The sequence below is a fragment of the Bison bison genome, unplaced genomic scaffold (assembly GCF_000754665.1).
Source record: "Bison bison bison isolate TAMUID 2011002044 unplaced genomic scaffold, Bison_UMD1.0 scf7180017863790, whole genome shotgun sequence".
Taxonomy (NCBI): domain Eukaryota; kingdom Metazoa; phylum Chordata; class Mammalia; order Artiodactyla; family Bovidae; genus Bison; species Bison bison.
Window position 1 is genome coordinate 573,178 of NW_011494362.1, and position 22,331 is coordinate 595,508.

At 40.6% G+C, this 22,331-nt stretch overlaps 2 protein-coding genes across 5 annotated transcripts in view; one reads left to right on the forward strand and one right to left on the reverse strand.

Moving 5' to 3' along the window:
- Nucleotides 1–9,853, forward strand: part of RFC1 (replication factor C (activator 1) 1, 145kDa) — a 77,968-nt gene extending 68,115 nt beyond the window's left edge. For 2 of the 3 annotated variants that reach the window (XM_010833573.1, XM_010833575.1), the window contains 6 exons: nt 1,572–1,726; nt 1,853–1,970; nt 3,338–3,483; nt 5,336–5,549; nt 6,764–6,955; nt 7,953–9,337. In XM_010833573.1, coding sequence (XP_010831875.1) covers nt 1,572–1,726; nt 1,853–1,970; nt 3,338–3,483; nt 5,336–5,549; nt 6,764–6,955; nt 7,953–8,036 — 909 coding nt within the window. In that variant the 3' untranslated portion in view covers nt 8,037–9,337. Of the gene's footprint in view, nt 1–1,571; nt 1,727–1,852; nt 1,971–3,337; nt 3,484–5,335; nt 5,550–6,763; nt 6,956–7,952; nt 9,338–9,371 lie in introns of those variants that run through there. The other variant, XM_010833574.1, reaches the window with a different exon arrangement.
- A 933-nt stretch (nt 9,854–10,786) lies between these two features.
- The window catches only part of WDR19 (WD repeat domain 19), a 78,046-nt gene continuing 66,501 nt past the window's right edge, over nt 10,787–22,331 (reverse strand). For both annotated transcript variants that reach the window (XM_010833576.1, XM_010833577.1), the window contains 5 exons: nt 20,857–21,007; nt 19,146–19,269; nt 17,683–17,759; nt 17,227–17,351; nt 10,787–11,098 (listed from right to left, as the gene is read on the reverse strand). In XM_010833576.1, the coding sequence (XP_010831878.1) occupies nt 17,240–17,351; nt 17,683–17,759; nt 19,146–19,269; nt 20,857–21,007 (464 nt within the window). In that variant the 3' untranslated portion in view covers nt 10,787–11,098; nt 17,227–17,239. The remainder of the gene's footprint in view (nt 11,099–17,226; nt 17,352–17,682; nt 17,760–19,145; nt 19,270–20,856; nt 21,008–22,331) is intronic.

Here is a 22,331-nt window from a genome sequence, read left to right on the forward strand (position 1 = left end):
AGTCCCTTGGACTGCAAGGAGATCCAACCAGTCCATTCTGAAGGAGATCAGCCCTGGGATTTCTTTGGAAGGAATGATGCTAAAGCTGAAACTCCAGTACTTTGGCCACCTCATGCGAAGAGTTGACTCATTGGGAAAGACTGATGCTGGGAGGGATTGAGGGCAGGAGGAGAAGGGGACGACAGAGGATGAGATGGCTGGATGGCATCACTGACTCGATGGATGTGAGTCTGAGTGAATTCCGGGAGTTGGTAATGGACAGGGAGGCCTGGCGTGCTGCAATTCATGGGGTTGCAAAGAGTCGGACACGACTGAGCGACTGATCTGATCTGATCTGATCTAATAGCTGCTAATAGCTTTTCCAGAGTCCCTTGTGTATGGGTTTCAGGTTTTGAATGGTTTTAAAACTTCAGAATAATCTTGTTTCAAATAGTTTATAGTTGACCTCTCTGAGACTAGAGGTCTACATAAATTGAGATTTCCTAGGTATGTCCTGTCCCCAGACTTGTGTAATGTCCCCTACTATCAATATCCCCTACAGGAGTGTTACATTTGTTATAACTGATGAACCTACACTGACATATCATTGTCACCCAAAGTCCATAGTTTAACATTAGGGTTTGCTCTTGGTTTTATATGTTCTGTGAAATTTGACAATGTGTAATGGCTTGTATCCTGAAGAAGGCAATGGCACCCCACTCCAGTACTCTTGCCTGGAAAATACCATGGACGGAGGAGCCTGGTGGGCTGCAGTCCATGGGGTCCCTAAGAGTTGGACATGACTGAGTGACTTCACTTTGACTTTTCACTTTCATGCATTGGAGAAGGAAATGGCAACCCACTCCAGTGTTCTTGCCTGGAGAATCCCAGGGACGGGGGAGCCTGGTGAGCTGCCATCTATGGGGTCACACAGAGTCGGACATGACTGAAGCGACTTAGCAGCAATGGCTTGTATCCACCATTGTAGTATTGCACAGAATACTTTTGACTGCCCTAAAAATCCTCTTTGCTTTGCCTCTTCGTCCCTCACTTCTCCCAACCCCTGGTAACCACTAGTCTTTTTTACCGTTTCTATAGTTTCAGGTTTTTCGGAATGTCATACGATTGGAACCATATAGCATGTCACCTTTTCAGATTGGCTCCTTTCACTTAGTAGTATCCATTTAAGGCTTCTCCATATCCTCTCATGGCTTTATAACTCTTTTTTCTTTAGTGCTGAATGGCAGTACAGTGTTTGGATATACCATAGTTTATCCATTCATTCACCTGTTGAAGGATGTCTTGATTACTTCCAGGTTTTGGCAGTTTTGAATAAAACTGCTGTAAGCATTCATGTGCAGGTTATTTAGGTTATTTTGTGTTTTCAGTTCATTTAGGTAAATATCAAGGAGCACACATTCTGGATGGGATGATAAAGTTTTGTAAGGTCTGCCTTCCAAAGTGCCTGTAACGTCTTGCATTCCTGCCAGCAGTGAAATGGAGTTTCTGTTGCCCCACATCTTAGCCTGCGCTTGATGTTTCAGTGTTTTGGATGTCGGCTGTTCTACTAGCTGTGTCCCTCTCTCTTTCAGGGCCCGTTTGATGTTGCCCGGAAAGTGTTTGTAAGTGGAGAGGAGACTGCTCATATGTCACTTATGGACAAATCAGACCTCTTCTTCCATGATTATTCAATAGCACCCCTCTTTGTCCAGGAGAACTACATACACGTGAAGCCCGTGGCTGCAGGGTGAGTGTTCAGAGGTAGCGAGGAGTTAGGATCGGCACCCTCGCAGCCCCACGAAGGCCAGGTGCCCTGGGAGGGAGGGTGTGGAGTGTGGACAGTGGTGTAACCCAGACTGGTGTATTCCTGCAGGGGTGACATGAAAAAGCACTTGATGCTTTTAAGCAGAGCAGCAGACAGCATATGTGATGGTGACCTAGTGGACCGTCAAATCCGGAATAAGCAAAACTGGAGTCTTCTGCCCACACAGGTAAGCATAGGGCTCCCCTTAAAGTGTAGACTCTGCTTTAGTTAGAACGAAAATAGCTTTTAGCTCTTATAATTATTTGAATACCAGATAAACATTTAAACTTTTAATGGCAAAAATACAGTCTTTTATAAAGTATCCTGTGGTCACTATTCTGTTTCTTAATCTAGCCTTACTTTTCAATGTTTTTTTATAAACGGACATATGGAATAGGAAAGTTAGATTTTGGTCCTAACTAAGATATGAATCTAGTTTCATTTGCTTTCTTTTATCTTAAGAATCCTTTTCTTTTTTGTCATTGTTGGCTTTCCCGTATTGTTACTAAGTAGCTTATTCTTGAAGAAATGCTGCAGGGGCAGGTCCGTAGCCACTTTTCTGATACATGAATTCTGATTTTCTTTAATTTCCTTGCTACAGAGGCAGTTTTATATTGATTACTTTATGTAGGTTGATATCTTTTACTCAAACAGATTTCTGCAAACTTTCATTGTTAAGACTGTTATTTGCTCTTGAGTTTTGTATATTTAATAATTGACCTGAGTAACAAGCAAGGGACTTCTGGAAGGTCTACTCTTCTTTTAAAGATATCTTTTTATTTTGTTTTAGAAGTGTTCCTTTTTCTCTGTACCTAATAATTATACCTGTGAGGATTTATCCTAAAGAAATAATGCTAAACACAGCAAGAATTTAATGTGCAAAAATACTCCCTAAAGCATTAATTTTGATAGCAAGAAATGGGAGAAAATCTCTATGGTCAGCAATAGGAGCCTGATTAATTATGGTAAATCCTCTTGATGGTATGTTTATGCAGCCTTTAAAATTGTAAAGATGATCTAATATAAAGAATACTAATGACAGAAAATTGTTAAAGCAGGGTAGAAAATTTATGTATAATTCCAGCCTTAAAAAAGTTAGAAACTGTGGCTATAAAAGATAACCAAGGATGCCTATTAAAAAAAAGAACTTTCCTCAAGTCCCAGTTTACTTATTTCTCTAATTATTAGATTTTCCATGCTTTGATTGACCTGGGTCTGTCAATATATATTTTTTAAGACACTCGTTATCCCTCTTAAAATCTTTTCCGTGACATTGACCTGAAGTAGCTGGTGTGTGTGTTGAGACCAGCTGGCTGAGGAGGCTAGGTCGGTGAGATGACCTCTGAGGGCCATGACATGTTTTGGTCCAAGGCATTTACAGCAATCAGTTGTTTCCTCAAGTTGAAGCTTCCCGTATCAGCAAATCAGACAGAGGGAAAGGGCACCGGGGACAGTGTTGCCTCACTTTCCAGAGACGGCTTAGAAGCCAGCAGCTGCTAAAGCAGCAGCTTAGTACTGGATTTAACTTGTGGACTGCAATTAATTTTTTTTTAGGCCATTTATGCCAGTGTTCTTCCTGGAGAGTTAATGAGGGGGTACATGACCCAGTTTCCTACCTTCCCAAGTTGGTTGGGGAAGTACTCATCTATGGGCAAACACGATCGTACTGTTCAGGACCTGGCTTTGCATATGAGTCTCAGGTAAGCGGTATTACTCCATGCTCGACATTTTAAAATCAGGGTACTATATTTAGCCTTTATCTAATAATGACACCATGAGTCACAAAGATGTGTGTTTTAGTTTTGATTTTATTACTAATTAGATAAATGATCATGGATAAGTTCATGGCCCTGAGTTTTATTATCTATAATTAGTGTAACACTTGCTTTATTACTTAAAAGGATACTTTGGAAAATAAAGCCAGATGGTAGATGTGCCATAATGTTAAGTTTTAAAACTATATAAATCTGAGATAGTGCTATTATTTGTTGTTATTGTGAGTATGTCTATTACCAGGAGGCATACATAATGTCTTGGTCTCCAAAATACTTAATAGGAGAAAGAGAACTATTTAAATAGATGAACTACTTTTTGCTTCCTATGCTAATAGTAAACTGACCTGGTCATTTGGGGTAGGGGATACAGTTTAGCATATCACAGAATGTAGATACTCACATAATTGAAAACCAGTCTCCTTAGAGGAGTTTAAGAAGTTCAAAAATTCTTGTTATTTGGTAAAATTCTGTTACAGTTTAGAAACTTAGAAAATGTATGTGCACACAAATATTAGGTGAACTTTCAGTTCAGTTCAGTTCAGTTGTTCAGTTGTGTCCGACTCTTTGCGACCTCGTGAATCGCAGCACGCCAGGCCTCCCTCTCCATCACCATCTTCTGGAGTTTACCCAAACTCATGTCCATCGAGTCAGTGATGCCATCCAGCCATCTCATCCTCTGTCGTCCCCTTCCTCTCCTGCCCCCAATCCCTCCCAGCATCAGAGTCTTTTCCAATGAGTCAACTCTTCGCATGAGGTGGCCAAAGTACTGGAGTTTCAGCTTTAGCATCATTCCTTCCAAAGAACACCTAGGACTGATCTCCTTTAGAATGGACTGGTTGGATCTCCTTGCAGTCCAAGGAGCTCTCAAGAGTCTTCTCCAGCACCACAGTTCAAAAGCATCAATTCTTCAAAGCTCAGCTTTCTTCACAGTCCAACTCTCACATCCATATATGACCACTGGATAAACCATAGCCTTGACTAGACAGAACTTTAGGGATTCATTTTTAACCATGAAGAACTACTTGAATAATTGCATTTTCCTTTCTGGTTCCTGAAGAGAATATTAGTCTACTGTTAACTTTTATCTAAAACTGAACCAAGACACGCCTTTCTTTTGTTCCTATAGAATTCTGCTTCCTACTATTTTCCTTCTTCATAGCCTGTGGTATGGGTTTTTGTTTTACCACCCTGTATTAGTTTTCTATTGCTGCTGTAACAAATTACCAAAACTTAATGTCTTAACACGAATTTATTCTCATCTTGAGATGGTAAAGTTACCCTGGATTATTGGGATAGGCCCAATGTAATTGTTAAATGTTTTTACCAAAAAAAAAAAAAAGAGTGGTGGGGGAAGGCAGCAGTTAGGCAGAGATCTGAAGATGCTCCTCTTCCTCTGCTGACTTGAAGATGGAAGAAGGGACTGTGACCCAAGAGACGTAGGTGGCCTCCAGAAGTGGGAAAGGGCTCGTTCCCACCTCTTCTCATTAATAAGGCTGAAGGCCTGCAGCTCAGCTCTTTTCCTGTTCTCTGCCCATTGCTTTTTAAAGATGAAGCGTCAGTTTGCCCAGGTGTGCCTCTCTGATGCTTCCACTGTGTTTGTGTAGATACACTAACGTGTATCCATCAGCCTAGTGGGGTAAGTGCTAAGCTTTCCCTACTCCAGCTATTAATTAGTAAGCCTTCCTTTGAGCTTTACTAAAAGTGGACTAAATTCTAGCAAAATGTGAGCTGGTGGTAGTTTGCCAGTGACTACATTTGTTATCTCTTTTGTTTTAAGAACTTACTCCAGCAAAAGGACAGTAAACATGGATTATCTGTCACATATAAGAGATGCACTTGTACAGCCCTTGGCCTCACAAGGGATAGAAGGAGTACAGGATGTTGTTGCTCTTATGGACGCATATTATTTGATGAAAGATGACTTCGAGAATATTATGGAAATTAGCAGCTGGGGAGGCAGACCTAGTCCGTTCTCTAAACTGGATCCCAAGGTAAACTATGTACTCCACTGGTTTTCCAACACTTTATAATTACCATATACAGGAGTATTTCAGAAATGTTTTAGATGCTTTCAAAAGTTTTTTTTTTTTTTCTTAAATGCTTTTTGCTTATGGTCTGCACTTTCCAAAGACACTATTTGAGTACAATATTAAGAGTAGACTTTGGAATTTGACTTTGTAATTTATAGTTTTATCTTTGCTTTATGCTAAATGGGAAAGCACGATGTGAAATCTGAGGAGCAAATATATTAATAAATGTATTCTTTATAAGGATGGGCAGATGAGCCTGGGGGAGTAACAGACACACAGACTTCTTATAATGAGCATGAAAAAACTAAAGTGACATGAATTTGTGATATCTAAGACCTCACCTGGCGCCTTTTTATTTGGTGCTGTTCTGGAAGTTATATTCTCTGTGACTTGCCTTCTCTAGAACTTTGACTTGACTATGGGAATGACTATAGGTAAATTCTCACAAGAGAATTTATCCATTGTTAGAATTTTTGCACTAATTCAGCAGTTAGGTTTAGAAGCTTGAAGTTAAGGCTTTTCAAGTTACGTAGTATTTTGAAATAACCTGTTTTTGTGGGAAATGTAATTTATATATTCTGTGGTAATTAAAGGCCACCTTTAGTCTGTACTTTATTGTAAATCTTTTTTGATTTGTTGGTTTACTGATCAACTTTGTCACTTTGTAGAACTGCAGAGAGCACTGAATAGAAAAAAATGATGGCTTAAAATGATTATTAGAAATCTGCCTAATGTTCCCAAATACTGATTCTTATTTTTAAAAAAAAATTTATTAAAGATAGTTGATTTACAGTTTTTTTAAAAATACATTTATTTATTTGGCTGTGCCAAGTCTTCATCGCGGCATGTGGGATCTGGCTCCCTGACCAGGGGTTGACTCTGGGCCCCGTGCGCTGGGAGTTCAGAGTCTTAGTCACCGGACCACCAGGGAAGTCCCTGATGTAAAATGTTGGATTCTTACTTTTTGTCATGGGCTCTATTAAGAATGTCATGAAAAATATGGAACTTCTTCATAGACAAATGCATAGAGATAGACTTGCATGTACTTGCAGGCATATTTTACAAACAATTTCAAGGGGTTCCTAGGGTCTCTCAAAGCCTCTAGGCCTACAGAGTTTAAAGGGGTTGTTTGACACTTGAAGTTTTAAAAACCTTCCTCTATTCCTTTTGTGTAGGTGAAAGCAGCCTTCACAAGAGCTTACAATAAAGAAGTCCACCTCACTCCGTATTCACTCCAGGCAGTAAAGACACACAGACACAGCACAGGCCCATCTCTGGATTCTGAATACAATGAAGAGTTAAATGAAGATGACTCTCAGTCTGATGAGAAAGACCAGGACACTTTGGAAACTGACGCTATGATCAAGGTACTATTTTAATAACCAACAGGAGAACCCATGATACTCCCTCAAAACAGGTTCCCTTGTGTGTAACTTGCCTTTTGAAATTATTCAGAGCCTGTTTAGCAGGTAGCAGAGGAAGCTGAGAAAAAGTTTTTTTGTTCATCACAGTTCCAAGGGTAAAGAAAGTATAGATTTCGTTTTTATAAACAGCTTCTTATAAGGGTGTAGGAGCCTGATAGTAAGAAACTAGGCCATCATATTGATGGTCATATTCTCTGTTGGAGAAAGGACTGTTTTGTTTTGTTTTGTTTTCCGCTCTTGGTGTGTGCTTTATGCACAGACACATTTTCACAGCATAATTAAGAAAAGCATTTTTAATGAAACTATTCCTCCCTTCTGTTGTTTTTTTGCTATGGCTATTGAACTGCCTATAGAAACTTCTCAGAGCAAAACATCCTCATTTTTTCCTAGGAAAGGTTAAAATCATTTATGGTGTCGGCCCACTGTTTACCATGGGCCAAGGCAAAGGAAATCTAGTTTGTGTCTTCTTCTGTCCTTGGTGTGGGCGCGTTTGTCACTGTGCCCCTCGATTCTGTTGTGTATGGTAGGGGTGGGCAGTGGCCTCTCCAGTGTGGCTCTCACTAGTCTTGTTTAGACACACCACTCCTTCCCCTGCTCAGAAACTGAAAGAAAAGACAATTCTTCACGAAAGCATTACTGTGTGTGTAAATGATCTCTTGTTTTGTCTTTCCTAAGTGTATCTATACCTGAAGTCTAAGAAACTGCATATTGGGGAACATATTCTAGTTCTAGAGGCTAAATAGCTTTTCAGTAGTTTAAAGGCCACACGCCTAGCCAGTTGTTGTTAGTAAGCACATCAAGGGTAGCCGCAGTTCAGGATATAGGCGTTTGCAACCTTGCTTCTTTATTAAGTTGCAGATAAAGATTTGATTTACTGTAGAGATGAACTAACCCATAAACACAAATGCTAACTATTTTGTGCATCTTTCCCTCCCAACAGAAAAAGACAAAATCTTCAAAGCCTTCAAAATCAGAAAAAGATAAGGAGTCCAGAAAAGGAAAAGGAAAAAGTTCAAAGAAATGAAACTCTTTCACTGTTGACAGCTACTTTTTGCTTACCCTGCTGACCAGTCTCAGCTGGTCTTAGAGAATACCTTGTTTTCCCAGAGGAACCATGTTCTAGTGTAATGGGACAGCCTCGTGGTCTCATTGCAAATAAACGGTGGTACAGCTAGAAGGATGTAACCAGTAGGCTGATGTACACCTCTTATAGAGGTTATTAGGACTGCGTAGGTCCTCCACTGTCCCTGTCAGTCTAACAAGATTGTACTTCAAGATGACTGTATAATCAGAATTAGAAGCTGCATGTGGGCTTTGGAGTCAGATTTTTAGCTAACAGCGATATGTCTGGGAGCAGAGGTAGTAAGGGGGCTTTTGTAGGCTTACGAGTTTATCCTAATGGCCATTATGGGACCAATCCCGACTTTTTAAAAAGCATAGTTACTATAATGTGGTGAACTTTTGTAAATAAATCATAATACAAAATAATCACCACCTAGAACTGGGTTTTCTTTGTACATTGTCAAATATCTTGCCAAATATAAACTTAGGAATAAAAATGTTTCACAGGCTACATGTACAGATTCTTAAGATTGTTATCTTGTACAGTAAAATATTATGTTGGTATATTTTTCCTTACTAATTTGCAGATGATTGGATACAAAAGCTAACTATATTCCTACTAACCTCTTGTGTAAAACATGTAACTTTTGCAGCTGAAGAGTCAAACTCTAATTCCAAACACCGTTGCCCTGTGAAAGTCAACCACACACACCTCTGCTGTGAACAGAATTTCATGGAGAGGCCTCTTTGTTATTATTAGAGGGTATTGTGGCTGCAAAAGGATTGTCAGACATTCCTAACCTTCCAGAGTTTCATCAGGTTCAAACCAGCAAGGCCTAGGCTGGCTCAGACTCTTCTCTTCCTCTGGTTTGGGACAAAACGCGCACAGGCTTTTGTTGACTTTGTCCTTGGGAGAGCCAGTTCCGTCCTCACAGGCTCACAGCCCTGCTGGGACATTCGATTGTACCTGCGGCTGCGCTTGTTGAGGAGCCTTGAGGCTGTGGAACCAGCCTGGGGTTTGGGTGTCTAGCGATTATTTAATCTTGTCAGTAAATGCTCAGAGGTACGTGCTACTTCTGTGAGGTATGTGTTAAAAGGAATGTAAAATCTGGAATCTGTTCCCAGCCTTTCGGGAACTGATTGTCTCTCTCACCTCTATAACAAGATTAAGTCTTGAGACATTTAAAATGTATTTACCAGTGTGAAAAACATCTTCCATGTAGATTAAGTTCATTATGGGAATAAAATGTTTCCTTAAGCCTTTGCCTACTGAGCCATGTCCCTCTTTTTGTTAAAGCCCTGCTTGAAACTTCTGCTTCAGTGAAGATTTCCTTGATTGATGACTGCCTCACCTCACCAGTGGGGTGAGCATACATTTCTTATGCATATTCTTCTACCACTTTTGGATATGCAAGTTGTGTCTGTTAACTTGCTCTGTGCTCCCCGGGAAAAAGACTGTAATTGTAATCTCCTTGCACCCAGGTCAGCAAGTGTGTCCTTTACTTGTTCAATATGATTTGGAGCAACCAGCAAATCCTTATTGGAGCCACTGGAGGCCACACATCATCCTTGCCGCATACTTTCTTTTTCTGAGATCCATTGAATCTTGGCTATTTGGTAGTCTGTAAGAAACTACTAGTTTATTACTACTACTACTTTATCCTTCATCTTTTAAGTTTTGGCAGTCTTTTATTTGCAGCAACATTATCGGGCCTCTTGAAGTTATTAACAAGGAGTATACTGGTGTATCAGAGAAGGCAATGGCACCCCATTCCAGTACTCTTGCCTGGAAAATCCCATGGACGGAGGAGCCTGGTGGGCTACAGTCCATGGGGTCGCTAAGGTCGGGCATGATTGAGCGACTTCACTTTCACTTTTCACTTTCACTTTTCACTTTCATGCATTGGAAAAGGAAATGGCAACCCACTCCAGTGTTCTTGCCTGGAGAATCCCAGGGACAGGGGAGCCTGGTGGGCTGCCGTCTCTGGGGTCGCACAGAGTTGGACACGACTGAAGCGACTCAGCAGCAGCAGCAGCATACTGGTGTGTGTATTGGGAAGAGTATCTTCTTATATAAGTTTTGGTACAATTATGTTCATTAGTGAATGTCTAAGCCCCTTATGGGTAGGTTTAATGATAATGACTTGTATCACTTAGTAAGTAAGGCCAAGGCCTCTAGCCAGCCTTTGGGAGGAAAAAAAGAGATTATAAAGCTGGAGGTTTTCATATGGATACCTGGTGCTGTAAAACGTCATTGGCACTTTGGTTTCTACCCTAGGCTCGTAGGTACCTCTGTAATGCTCAGGATGCTGGTGGCTACCCTGTAAAATCGTATCATCTGATACATTCAGAGGTAGGCTACATGACCTTGGTACTTTGGTTTTGGATGGCAAGGAAGTATATACTCACCTGTATAGTATGCGGGGTACTATACTATGGGGAAGGAACACTCAGGGACACCTTGGGGAAGATACTGAATAATGTACATCTCTAGCGGATGTCAAATGATTTAACTTTTGACAGGAATTCTGTACTACATAGTATAATGACTCAGGAAACATAAGCTTATAGTTTCACTCATTCTTTCAAATATTGATTTTACTGATTTTTTGATGTTTTTATTCTAGGACTGATTCTGCTAAATAGCCTTGATTTGTGTAAGTCTCTCACTTTAAACTTTTTTTCTGTGTTTAAATACAGGAAAACATTACAAATATTTAATCAGTTTATTTTAAAGGGGATATTTCAAAATATAAAATATATCAAAAAGCTGAATATTTACAATTATGTCATAGGTTACTATTAATAGTACAGAGCACTGAATGTGTAAGACTCAGAAGAGGAAATATACAAAGTATAAAAAATAGCATGTTATATATCACTGTCCCTCTACAGAAGTTGAAAGTGGTGACCTGGAGATGTGACCTTATTTTTTCTGTATCCAGGAGGGAACCATCCTTAATCTGCTAGGGGCAGAAACACAGCCTCTTGTGGAAAAATGCTATCTTCTCAGGATCATTATACCTAAAAAGGCCAAAAAATAAATAAATAAATAAACCCCATATGCTTTTATAAAGGTTTCAAATAATAAACTGGCATTTAGTAATAAAAGCTAAGCATGATATTTTGCGCATTTCTAGAATGTGAAGCAGGATCACTACATGTAGGTGAGAAATTTTCAGTCTGTAATTAGTACTGAGTTTCAGTCTTGGCCTTTCAGTTGATAAAATTGTATGGGCAGGTTGTTGAACCTCTGTTATAAAGTGAGGATCATGTTGACAACAGCCACCTTACTGAGAAGAATGAGGAAATGCAAAGTTAGTGCTCAGCAGCTCAACCCAAAGAGACCCATGCCAAGACACATTACAATTAAACTGCCAGAAGTTAAAGACAAGGAAAGAATCTTAAAAGCAGCAAAAGATAGCTTGTTATGTACAAGGGAACCTCCTCCCCATAAGAACGTCAGCAGATTTTTCAGGAGAAGCTTTGACAACATCAGGCCATTCTCTTCTAGCCTGTAAAGTGCTGAAAGAATAAAACTGCCCGTCAAGAATAGTTTATCTGGCAAAGCCATCCTTCAGAACTAGAGGAGAGAGAAAGAATTTTCCAGACAAGGAAAAGCTAAAGAGGTTCATCACCACTAGACTGGCCTTATAGAAATGTTAAAGGGACTTCTTTAAGCTGAAATGTAAGGGCACTACTTAATAATAGGGAGATATATGAAATTGTAAATCTCAATGGTAAAAGTAAATATAAATGCAGACTAATGAAAGATACTTACAACTAGTGTGAAAGTTAAACGAGTAAAAATAATAATGTTTTATTATATCCATTAAGTGAATAAACTATGTATATAAACTACTCTATAGATACCCTTCTCATAATGCAAAGGTTTTATAACTACAGTAATTTGTTAATGATACATAAGGTTCAGTTCAATTGCTTGGTTGTGTCCGACTCTGCGACCCCATGAACCACAGCACGCCAGGCCTCCCTGTCCATCACCAGCTCCCGGAGTTTACTCAAACCCATGTCCATTGAGTTGGTGATGCCATCCAACCATCTCATTCTCTGAGGTCAGGAGGAGAAGGGGACGACAATCTTTCCCAGCATCAGGGTCTTTTCAAATGAGTCAGTTCTTGGCATCAGATGGCCAAAGTATTAGAGTTTCAGCTTCAACATCAGTCCTTCCAGTGAACACCCAGGACTGATCTCCTTTAGGATGGACTGGTTGGATCTCCTTGCAGTCCAAGGGACTCTCAAGAGACAAAGATATAAACTGTGATGCCAGAAACAGAATGTGGATAAAGAGAGTAAAAATGCATTTGAACTTAAGTTGTTATCAGCTTCAAATAGACTGTTGCATTTTATGTAAGTCTTATGGTATCCACTCCAGTGTTCTTGTCTGGAGAATCCCAGGGACGGGGGAACCTGGTGGGCTGCTGTCTATGGGGTCGCACAGAGTTGGACACGACTGAAGTGACTTAGCAGCAGCAGCATGGTATCCACAAAGCAAAACCTATAGCAGACAAAAGAATCTGAGCATACAACTACAGAAAACTGTCAAATCACAAAAGGAGAGAAAGGAGCAAGAACAAAGGAATAACAGCCAGAAAACAAAGCGGTAGTAAGTCCGTATCTATCAGTAACTATTTAACTATAAATTCTCTGATCAAAAGAGAATAGATTAAAACCAAGATCCATCTGTAGGCAGCCTACTAGACTCCACTCTAAGGACACACAGACTGGAATGGAAAAAGGGAAATCAAAAGAAATAGCTGGAATAGCTATACTTAGACACAATAGACTTTAAAACAAAGACTGTAATAAAGGACAAAGAAGGCCATTATATACTGATAAAGGGATCAGTCCACAAGAGGATATAACATTTGTAAATATAAAGCAAATATTAAAGTATCTCAAGGGAGAAGGAGCAATACCATAATGGTAGGGGACTTCACTACCCCACTTTCTTTTTTTTTCCCCCCACTTTCATCGGTGAATAAATCTTCCTTTGACAGAAAATCAGTAAGTAAACATTGGTCTTAAATGATGTGTTTGACCAGATGGACTAAACAAGCATAAGTTGTCAGATCACATGTCAGGCCACGAAACAAGTCTTAATAAATTTAGAAGACTGAAATCATATCAAACATCTTTTCTGACCACAGAAATACAAAACTAGAAATCAATTTCAAGAAAACTGGAAAATGTACACATATGTAGAAATTAAAACATACTACTCAGCAACCACTGAGGTCACGGAAGAAATCAAGAAGAAAAAAAAATCTTGAAAATGGCAATACCGTTGGCCCTTCATATCTGTGGGTTCTGTATTCACAGATCCAACCAACCATGGATCAAAAAAATTCAGGAGAAGTACCAAAAAGTTCCAAAAGCCAAAATGTGAACTTGCCACATGCTGGCAGCTTTTTATATAGCATTTACATTGTATTCAGTTATATAAGTAGAGGTGATTTAAAGTGTATGGGAAGAGGTGCATAGGTTATATGCAAATACTACAGCACTGTAAATGAGGGACTTGAGCGTCCATGGGTGTCGGTATCCACTAGGGGTCCTAGAACCAATCCCCAAGAATACTGAGGGACAGCTATACAGCAAACCAAATCTTACGGGATGCAACAAAAACACTTCTGAAAAGAAACTCATAACAATAAATACCTACATTAAGAAACAAGAATGATCTCAAATAGATCAGCCTAACTTAAGGAGCTAAATGAACAAGCTAAGCCCAAAGTTAGTGGAAGGAAATTTCAAAGAGCAGAAATAAATGTAGACTTAAAAGACAATAGAAAAGTTCAGTGAAACTAATAGCTGTTTTTTATTTCTCAAAAGATAATAAACCTTTAGCTAGACTCACCAAGAAAAAAAGGGGACTCAGAAATGAAGGAAGGGATATGATATTCAATAACATGGAAATATAAAAGATTATAACAGACTTATATGAAACACTATAAGGCCAGCAAAATGCACAACTTAGAAGAAATGGATAAATTCCTAGAAACACACAACCTTGTTAAGACTGAATTGTGAGGAAATTAAAAAAAAAAAATAGGCCAATTAGTGTAAAGGAGATTGAATCAGTAATAAAAAAATCTAGGACCAGATGGCTTCACTGGTGAATTCTACCAAGCATCTAAAGAATTACCTTCTCAAACTTTTCCAAACTCATTTTATGAGGCCAGCATTACTTTTGATACCAAAACCAGACAAGGAAACTACAAAAAAGAAAATTACAGGCCAGTATCTCTAAACATAGTTGCAAAAGCCCTCAACAAAATATATGTGGTGTATATCTTGTGTATATACATATACAAAAGAAGGCAATACTGCTGTTTGCAACAACGTGGATGGACCTGAAGGGCATTATGCTAAATGAAATAAGAGACAGGTAACCGTACTATCTACTTACGAAAAGTGAAGTTGCTCAGTCGTGTGTGACTCTTTGGGACCCCATGGACTGTAGCCCACCAGGCTCCTCTGTCCAAGGGATTTTCCAGGCAAGAATACTGGAGTGGGGTGCCATTTCTTCCTCCAGGGATCTTCCCAACTTAGGGATTGAACCTGGGTCTCCTGCATTGCAGGCAGACTCTTTACTGTCTGAACTACCAGGGAATCCCCATCTCACTTATATGTGTAGTTAAAAAAACCCACTGAACTCACAGATGCAGAACAAATTGTTGGTTGCCAGAGGCCCAGGGTGATGGGTAGGCAGAATGAACATGGCTGAAAGGTATAAAATTCTGGTTACAAATAAACCCCAGGGATGTAATGTACAGCATGGTGATTATAAGTTAACAATACTATATATCTGGAAGTTGCTAAGAGAGTAGATATTAAAAGTTCTCCAAAAAAAACCTGTTAACTGTTTAGTGATGGATGTTAATTACTGTTGTAATCATTTCATAATATAAACATAAAATCATTATGTTGTATGCCTAAAACTAATACAAGATGATTAATTATACCTCAAAAAGTTGAGATATTAAATATATATTAAGATGCTAAATATGTGATAATGTTATGTAACAACAAAAATAAATGGATCCCAATCATAATTTGAGCAAGCTTTTAAAACAGAATCTGACAAGCTGATTCTAAAATTTTATAGAGAAATAGAAAAGTAAGAGTAGTCAAAACAGTCTTGGAAAAGATGACGAAGTTGTAGGATACACAATACTTGGCTTTAAGATGTATTATAAAGTCACAGTAATCAAGACAGTGTAGTATAAACATAGGGGACATGCACACTGAAAACCCAGCTGATTTTCAATAAAGGCATGCAAGCAGTTCAATAAGGAAAGACTTTTCAACAAATGCTGTTGGAAGAGTAGATATCTACTTGAGGCGGAAAGAAATCTCAATCCCTACCTCACACTGTAAACAAAAATAACTTCAGGATGGATCACAGACCTAACACAGGTGAATATGCACCTGACTTCCAAGTAGGGAAATATTTTCTTAGACACAGAAAGTCATAACAATAAGATAAATTGCTAAGATATAGTTCATCAAAATCAAAATCTTCTGCTCATCAGAAGACCACTAAAATAAATGTATAACGGATTCACTTTGCTGTACACCTGAAACTAATACAACATTGTAAATCAACTCTTAGATAATACATAAATTAAGAAAAGGAATTGGGAAGCCACAGTGGGAGAAAATATCTGCAAAATAAATTTGATGAAGACATATCTAGAACATACAAATAAAGAACTTACATAATAAGACAATCATCTGGTAATAATAGTAAAGGAACAGCCTTTTCAACAAATGGTGCTGAGACATCTGGTCATCCACGTGCAGAAGAAGGAATCGGGGTCCCTACCTCACATCATACACAAAAATAGATTGAAGACATAAATGTAAGAGCAATAACTGTAAAACTCTTAGAAGGAAGTGTAACTGTAAAACCTTTGTGGTCCAGGATTAAGCAATGGCTTCCTAGACATGACACCAAGCAACCAAAGGAGAAAAAAACAGATAAATTGAACTTCATCAAAATAAAAACTTGAGTACATTAAAGGATACTATCTAGAAGGTATCTGCAAGTCACGTATCTGATAAAGGACTTGTATCTAGAATATATTAAGGATTCTTATAACTCAATGAAAAGATGAAATACCCAGTTAAAAAATAGGCAAATGATTTGAACAGTTCTCTAAAGAAGATATTCAAGTGGCCAACAAGCTCATGGAAAGATGCTCAACATTATCATCATTAGGGAAATGCAAATCAAACCACAGTGAGATACCACCTCGCACCTACTAGGATGCCTGTAACCAAGAAGGCAGACAACAAGTGTTGGTGAGGATGAGGGGAAAATAGAACTCTATGCTGCTGGCAGGAATATGAGAAACTGCAGGTCCTGCAGAGAAAGCAGTTTGGAGTCCAAGGACAGCGAAAGGCCAGTGGGGCTGCAATAAGTAGACGAAGAGGCTGGGGCCTCTTTGTCTTTTCACTTGCAATCAAAAGCTCCACCTGTGGAGGGGAGCCGGATACACTGGAGGCAGGCTGAAAGGACCTGACCATGGACCGGGTGACTGGGGGTATCGATTTCCATCCTGATCAGCTGGTTGGATGGAGCTGCAGTTTACCAAGGGAGTAAAGGAATGCAAGAACAGGCTTTGTGAAAAACAAGTAGAGCTTTTGGCTTCCTAGCTAGAGACTGCATTTCCCTGCCTCCCCTGCAGTGTGTGTGGCCACATGAATAGGTTCTTCCCAGTGGAGACTGGAAGGGTTATGTGCTGCTTCTATGCAACAAAAATGGAACTTGGGAAGAAAAATGGGAATTTTTCAGGTCTCTGGAAACAAAAATTTTTACAATTACTCTCCTGAGTTACGAACTAAAACAACCTCCATTTTAACAGCTAGCTATAGTTTTAATGAACTGGTTAAAAAGAAACCCATGTGACTTGATAAAATACACTCTGGTTGGAATCCATGACGCTGTTCGGTCAAATAACCTTTGTCACCATGGAGACTGTACAACCTGTCTTAGTTTGTTATTCATATCTGACAGGTTCCATGATGCACAAAAAGGAACCAATGGCAGAACACACTGTAAAGCCGTGTCTGCCCTGTGGACCCCGTGCCCTGAGAAGGTGAGTGGATGACCTGGTACTTACTTGCACATGCCGCTCATTGCTCCACTTCTGTCCGCAGGTACTGGGTACAGTCAGAGGTTTTTTTCAGTTGATCCAAGTTTAATCTTTCTGAACACATAGGACATGTGCTTTCAGTGCTTAACATGCTGTTTGGGGAGGGAAAGGCAGAGTAGATTAAATGTATAATATTCCTTTACCTTTGGGTTATTGTGATATGAAAAACAGCTGTTCCTTTCTATGTCTTAGTACACGTTCATCACACAACTTAAGAATTAGGAACATTCAAGTCTTAGGCAGTAGTCCCTTTAAGGAAAATGTTCTCAAAAGTCATAGAAGATTCTCCCAAGAAGACAATTTGAGTCTTTAGAGATTTTTAGGAACATGAACAAATAAAGATACCTCAGTAGAAACTGGCTGAATAAAAGGTCTATTTTTTGATAATAAGTCTGTATGACTAAGTGAAATGATACAACTTACACCTTGAATTCTGAGTACAGAGCAGGGAAGTCACAATGTGGACACACCGCCCAGTCATCCTTCAACATATGTCGACCCTGGAAACAGCACATTGGAGAGTAAAACTCATCTTTATCCAAATTTCCCGTTACTCAATTACAATACATGGTTACAGTTAAAAGCCAAACCTCTAAATCATGATATAATAATAATAATAGGTGGGTAATTGATTAAGAAGAAATGACATCAAAAGGACTAAAGCCAGATTTTATCAAATTTGTGTATAAAAGAATAATCTTCAGTATTGTGACATTACCGAAATTTATTTTCCTTTAAAATAAAGCTTATATTAGTCTAGTGATGAACAAACATTTTAATATTTTCTAATAATAGGTCTTAGTTTTAAATAGATGGGGACAACAGTGGAAATAGTGGCTGACTTTATTTTTCTGGCTCCAAAATCACTGCAGATGGTGATTGCAGCCATGAAATTAAAAGACGCTTACTCCTTGGAAGCAAAGTTATGACCAACCTAGACAGCTTATTAAAAAGCAGAGACATTACTTTGTCAACAAAGGTCCATCTAGTCAAGGCTATGGTTTTTCCAGTGGTCATGTATGGATGTGAGAGTTGGACTGTGAAGAAAGCTGAGTGCCAAAGAATTGATGCTTTTGAACTGTGGTGTTGGAGAAGACTCTTGAGAGTCCCTTGGACTGCAAGGAGATCCAACCAGTCCATTCTAAAGGAGATCAGCCCTGAGTGTTCATTGGTAGGACTGATTTTGAAGCTTAAACTCCAGTATTTTGGCCACCTGATGCGAAGAGCTGACTCACTGGAAAAGACTCTGATGCTGGGAAAGATTGAGGGCAGGAAGAGAAGGGGACTACAGAGGATGAGATGGTTGGATGGCATCATCAACTCAATGGACATGGGTTTGGGTGGACTTGAGTTCATGATGGACAGTGAGGCCTGGCGTGCTGCAGTTCATGTGGTCGCAAAGAGTCAGACATGACTGAGCGACTGAACTGAACTGAATAATAGGTCTTAATATTAAAGTTTATAATAAAAACCACCACTTAAGTGCTACAGCATGCCAGGTATTAAATTAAGGCTTCATATGCATTCTCTGGTCAACCTACAGTTCATCTCAATAGACAAGAGATTATGATGGAGGGACCTAGTGAGGTAAAAAGCAAATCGCACCAGGTTATACAGCCCGTACGTGGCAGAAAGAAGATCTAAGCCCAGGACCACCTGATATCCAACTCTGGGCTCTCCTGCTCTGCAGGGCCTCATACTTACTTAGGTTATTATATGCCTTGAACACAACTTTTAGCTTTATTGATCATGCAATTATATGCTAAATGTTGCAGGAAATTTGAGAGGTAAGATTTTGGAAGGAAAGAAAGTGTTAACACATCAAGTATTCAAGCGGGCTATAGATTATATATATGCAAAGAAAGGGAAATGATAAAGAAACTTACTGTTGCAATGCAATATGGGATGTTATTTTTACACCCAGGACAGAGGAGTTCACACTCTGGGAGAAGAAATTCGCAGAAGGGACACGGGGTTGTGGCCTCTTCTGTCTCTGATGTATCAGGTCTCCTGTGAGGAAGAATCACATGAAATGCACCTATTTCTTCATGATGGTCCTGAGACTATATATAGAGATACAAGCTAGAGACTGTGGGCCCATGCTCCAGCCCAGCGAGGAGCAAGAGGAATGAGCATGGCTCAGACCATAGCATTACATGGGCCACCTCTGCTGGGGGGGTGGGTAGAGGCCACAGCACAGTATGTGCAGAAAGCATGGCTGGGTCTGGCTGTATCCCGTCTCCCAGATCACTGGAGCAGTGAGCCCGCCACTTCGCTTTGTGTACTGAAGTGGTAAAGGCTGTCCAGGGCTGCGCAACACAACTTTTCATGCTGGCGGCAGTGTTCTAATTGCGTGCTCACCAATATGGTAGCTAGGAGCCACACAGAGCTCTGAGAGCTTGGAATGTGGGTAGTGAGAAACTTTTAAATTTTATCCACTTTTCAATGTAAATAGCCATATGTGCCAGTGGCTACCACAGTAGACCGCACAGCTATAGAGCACTCATGCGTGGGGCGAGATCCAGTGCCTCCCCAAACTGGCACGCAGGCTGGTGTGGCACGAATCTGGGGGTCAGTGTGCTCCAGCATTTTCTCCCCACTTCATTTCCCATGCTGGCAGGCATGCTCGGTCATGATGATTTGGTCTGAAGCTACTTAGGCTTATTGGCTTTAAAAAAAAAACAGGAGTGGTCCAGGTAGCCCTATCCAGGTGAGAGTTCCCTGCCATGAGCCCAGCTGGCAGTCAGTAGTACTTGGTTTCCCTTTGCTGTTACTGGCGTAGCCATGGCCCTTGGCTGACATGGGAGTTCTGGGTCAGCACGCAGGTACACCTGAGTTCCCTGGTCAAAATCGGACCAACAGGCGCCCCAGATGTCATCACTGCAGACCTGGTAATACAGAATTACCACATGATTGCTACTGCCTTCTCCTTTTGTAAAGATGAGTGGTACTTTCCCCTGGTTTTCCTGTAGAAAGTCAGATCACTGGACTGCTTTCTGAAGCGGGGCTGTGACTTGTGTGCCTTTCGAGCTACACACAGCTTGGAAATGAACCCTTGGCAATAGGCTGTGTCATCACCAAGTTGCTTACACTGAGAAGCACTCACTCTCTGTCCTTCCGTGGCCGACAGTGTTTGCTGCCTCCCTAACAGCCATCCTGGCCAGCAGAGCTTTGTTTTTACTCAGCAATATGCTTCAGAGCTAGAGGGAGCCACGCAGCAGAGGACTAGCCAGTAAGAGGTAAATGCCATGTCCTTGCTAACTAACAAGGCAAAAACCTTCTCGTCTTTTGATTTCCCTACTTTCTTCCTGCCTGGAACAGGGTACGTGATGTCAGACAACCACAGCTGTGCAGCTGTGAGGCGGGGACTTTTTTTGTCCTCGGTGACAAGCAGGACACAGAGATACCAGCCTGGGACTGTGTGAGTCAGACAAATCCTGACTTACTCAGGTCGTCGCTGGGTTTCCTGCTCCTGGTGGCTGAGTACAAGCCTAACTGCTCTCCCCAATCTGTGTTCTTACTCAGTCCACACATTAGTAGCTGTGTTCTGAAAAATATACTTGTGATCAGATGGTAGGAACAGCTGTCCCCACGTACCTGACCATCGCCTCGATCTTCTTCTTGTATTTGGCGTCTATCTTGTTGCGGTACTCAGGCCTCATCAGCATGGCTGCGAAACCAAAGGCCGAGTTCTTCAGGCCGGCCCTGTGACACTCGATCACAGTGGATGTCAGGATGGGTACGATGTCTGCAAAGCAAATGGAGGAGCGCTGGCATGATGCCAGGATCGCATCTCTCTCAATCTGCCTTTTCTGGCAAAGAACCTGTGATGGGCCGTTTGAGGAGGAAAGGGCACAGCGGTGCATCGGGTGTCTTTCCCCTGCTGATACTGTGATTTGCCTATAACACAGGGCCCCACACTCCCTTGAGGTAACCTTTGGCATGTTTCCTTTCCTGCCTCGAAGATAAAAGTTCTGCCTTTGACAGGACAGCTGATGAATGAGTGGGGAGATTAACAATTTTATGCACTAACCTGAGTGCACTTTTTCTTCAGGACAGATACCTAGAAGTCGAATTATTGGCTCAAAGAGCATAACTTAAAAAATACACACACACACACACACGTGTGTGCACTCAGTGCAAATTGTCATACTGCTTTCTGGAATGTTTGCTCCCACCAGCATCAGGAGAGTGCCTGTCTAGCACACCCTTTGCCAGCCACATATAGTTATTTAGTCTTTTTCATGTAACAAAAATAAACTCATTTAAAGAATGGGGTGAATTGTGACCTGTGAGCTAAATCTGCCCCTCTGTTTTTGTATGGTCCATGGGCTTTTACATTTTTAAATGGTTGGAAAAAAATCAAAAGAATAAAAATCTGTGATGTGAAAGTTACAGGAAGTTCAGATTTTAGTGTCCAAAAGAATGAAGTTCTGTTGGAACCCAGCTGTGCTCATTTACATATGGTTCACACCAAAACGGCAGAGACTGGCCCACAAATCCCCGAGCCTTCGATATCTGACACTTTATAGAAAAAAATTGACTCTGTCATATAGAATGTGACAAAATCTAATCACTGAAAAATGTTATGACGACATGTCTTAGAATATTGGGACCGCTTTCAGAGGCAGGCACCTACAGTGGTTGAGAACACAGAGTAAGACTTATTAGCTGACTGTATGATCGTGGGCAAGTGCCCCCTCACTTCTCTAACCCAAGTTTGCTTATCTATAAAGCAGAGAAAATAGGACACGTGTGCAAACTGGAGACTGGTGGCCTGAAAAAGACCTGCTTGAACCTGGGATCTGGGAACTTGGATTTTGGGAGAGTTCCCACCATTTCCAGACCAGGGAATGAATGGTTCCCTGTGCCTGGCCTCTGTACAAACAATGGGGTTTATACTGAGCATCTGCTTTCTGGGAGTCAAGACTGGGTACCTGCTCATCAGGGGGTACCTATGTGGCCAGCCCCCCAAGGTCACCCCTGGGCACTGAGTCACGTGCATGCTGGTAGACACCAGTACGTGTTGCCTGGAGGCGCTGAGTGTGTCCAGTGGGACAGCACAGGGGGGG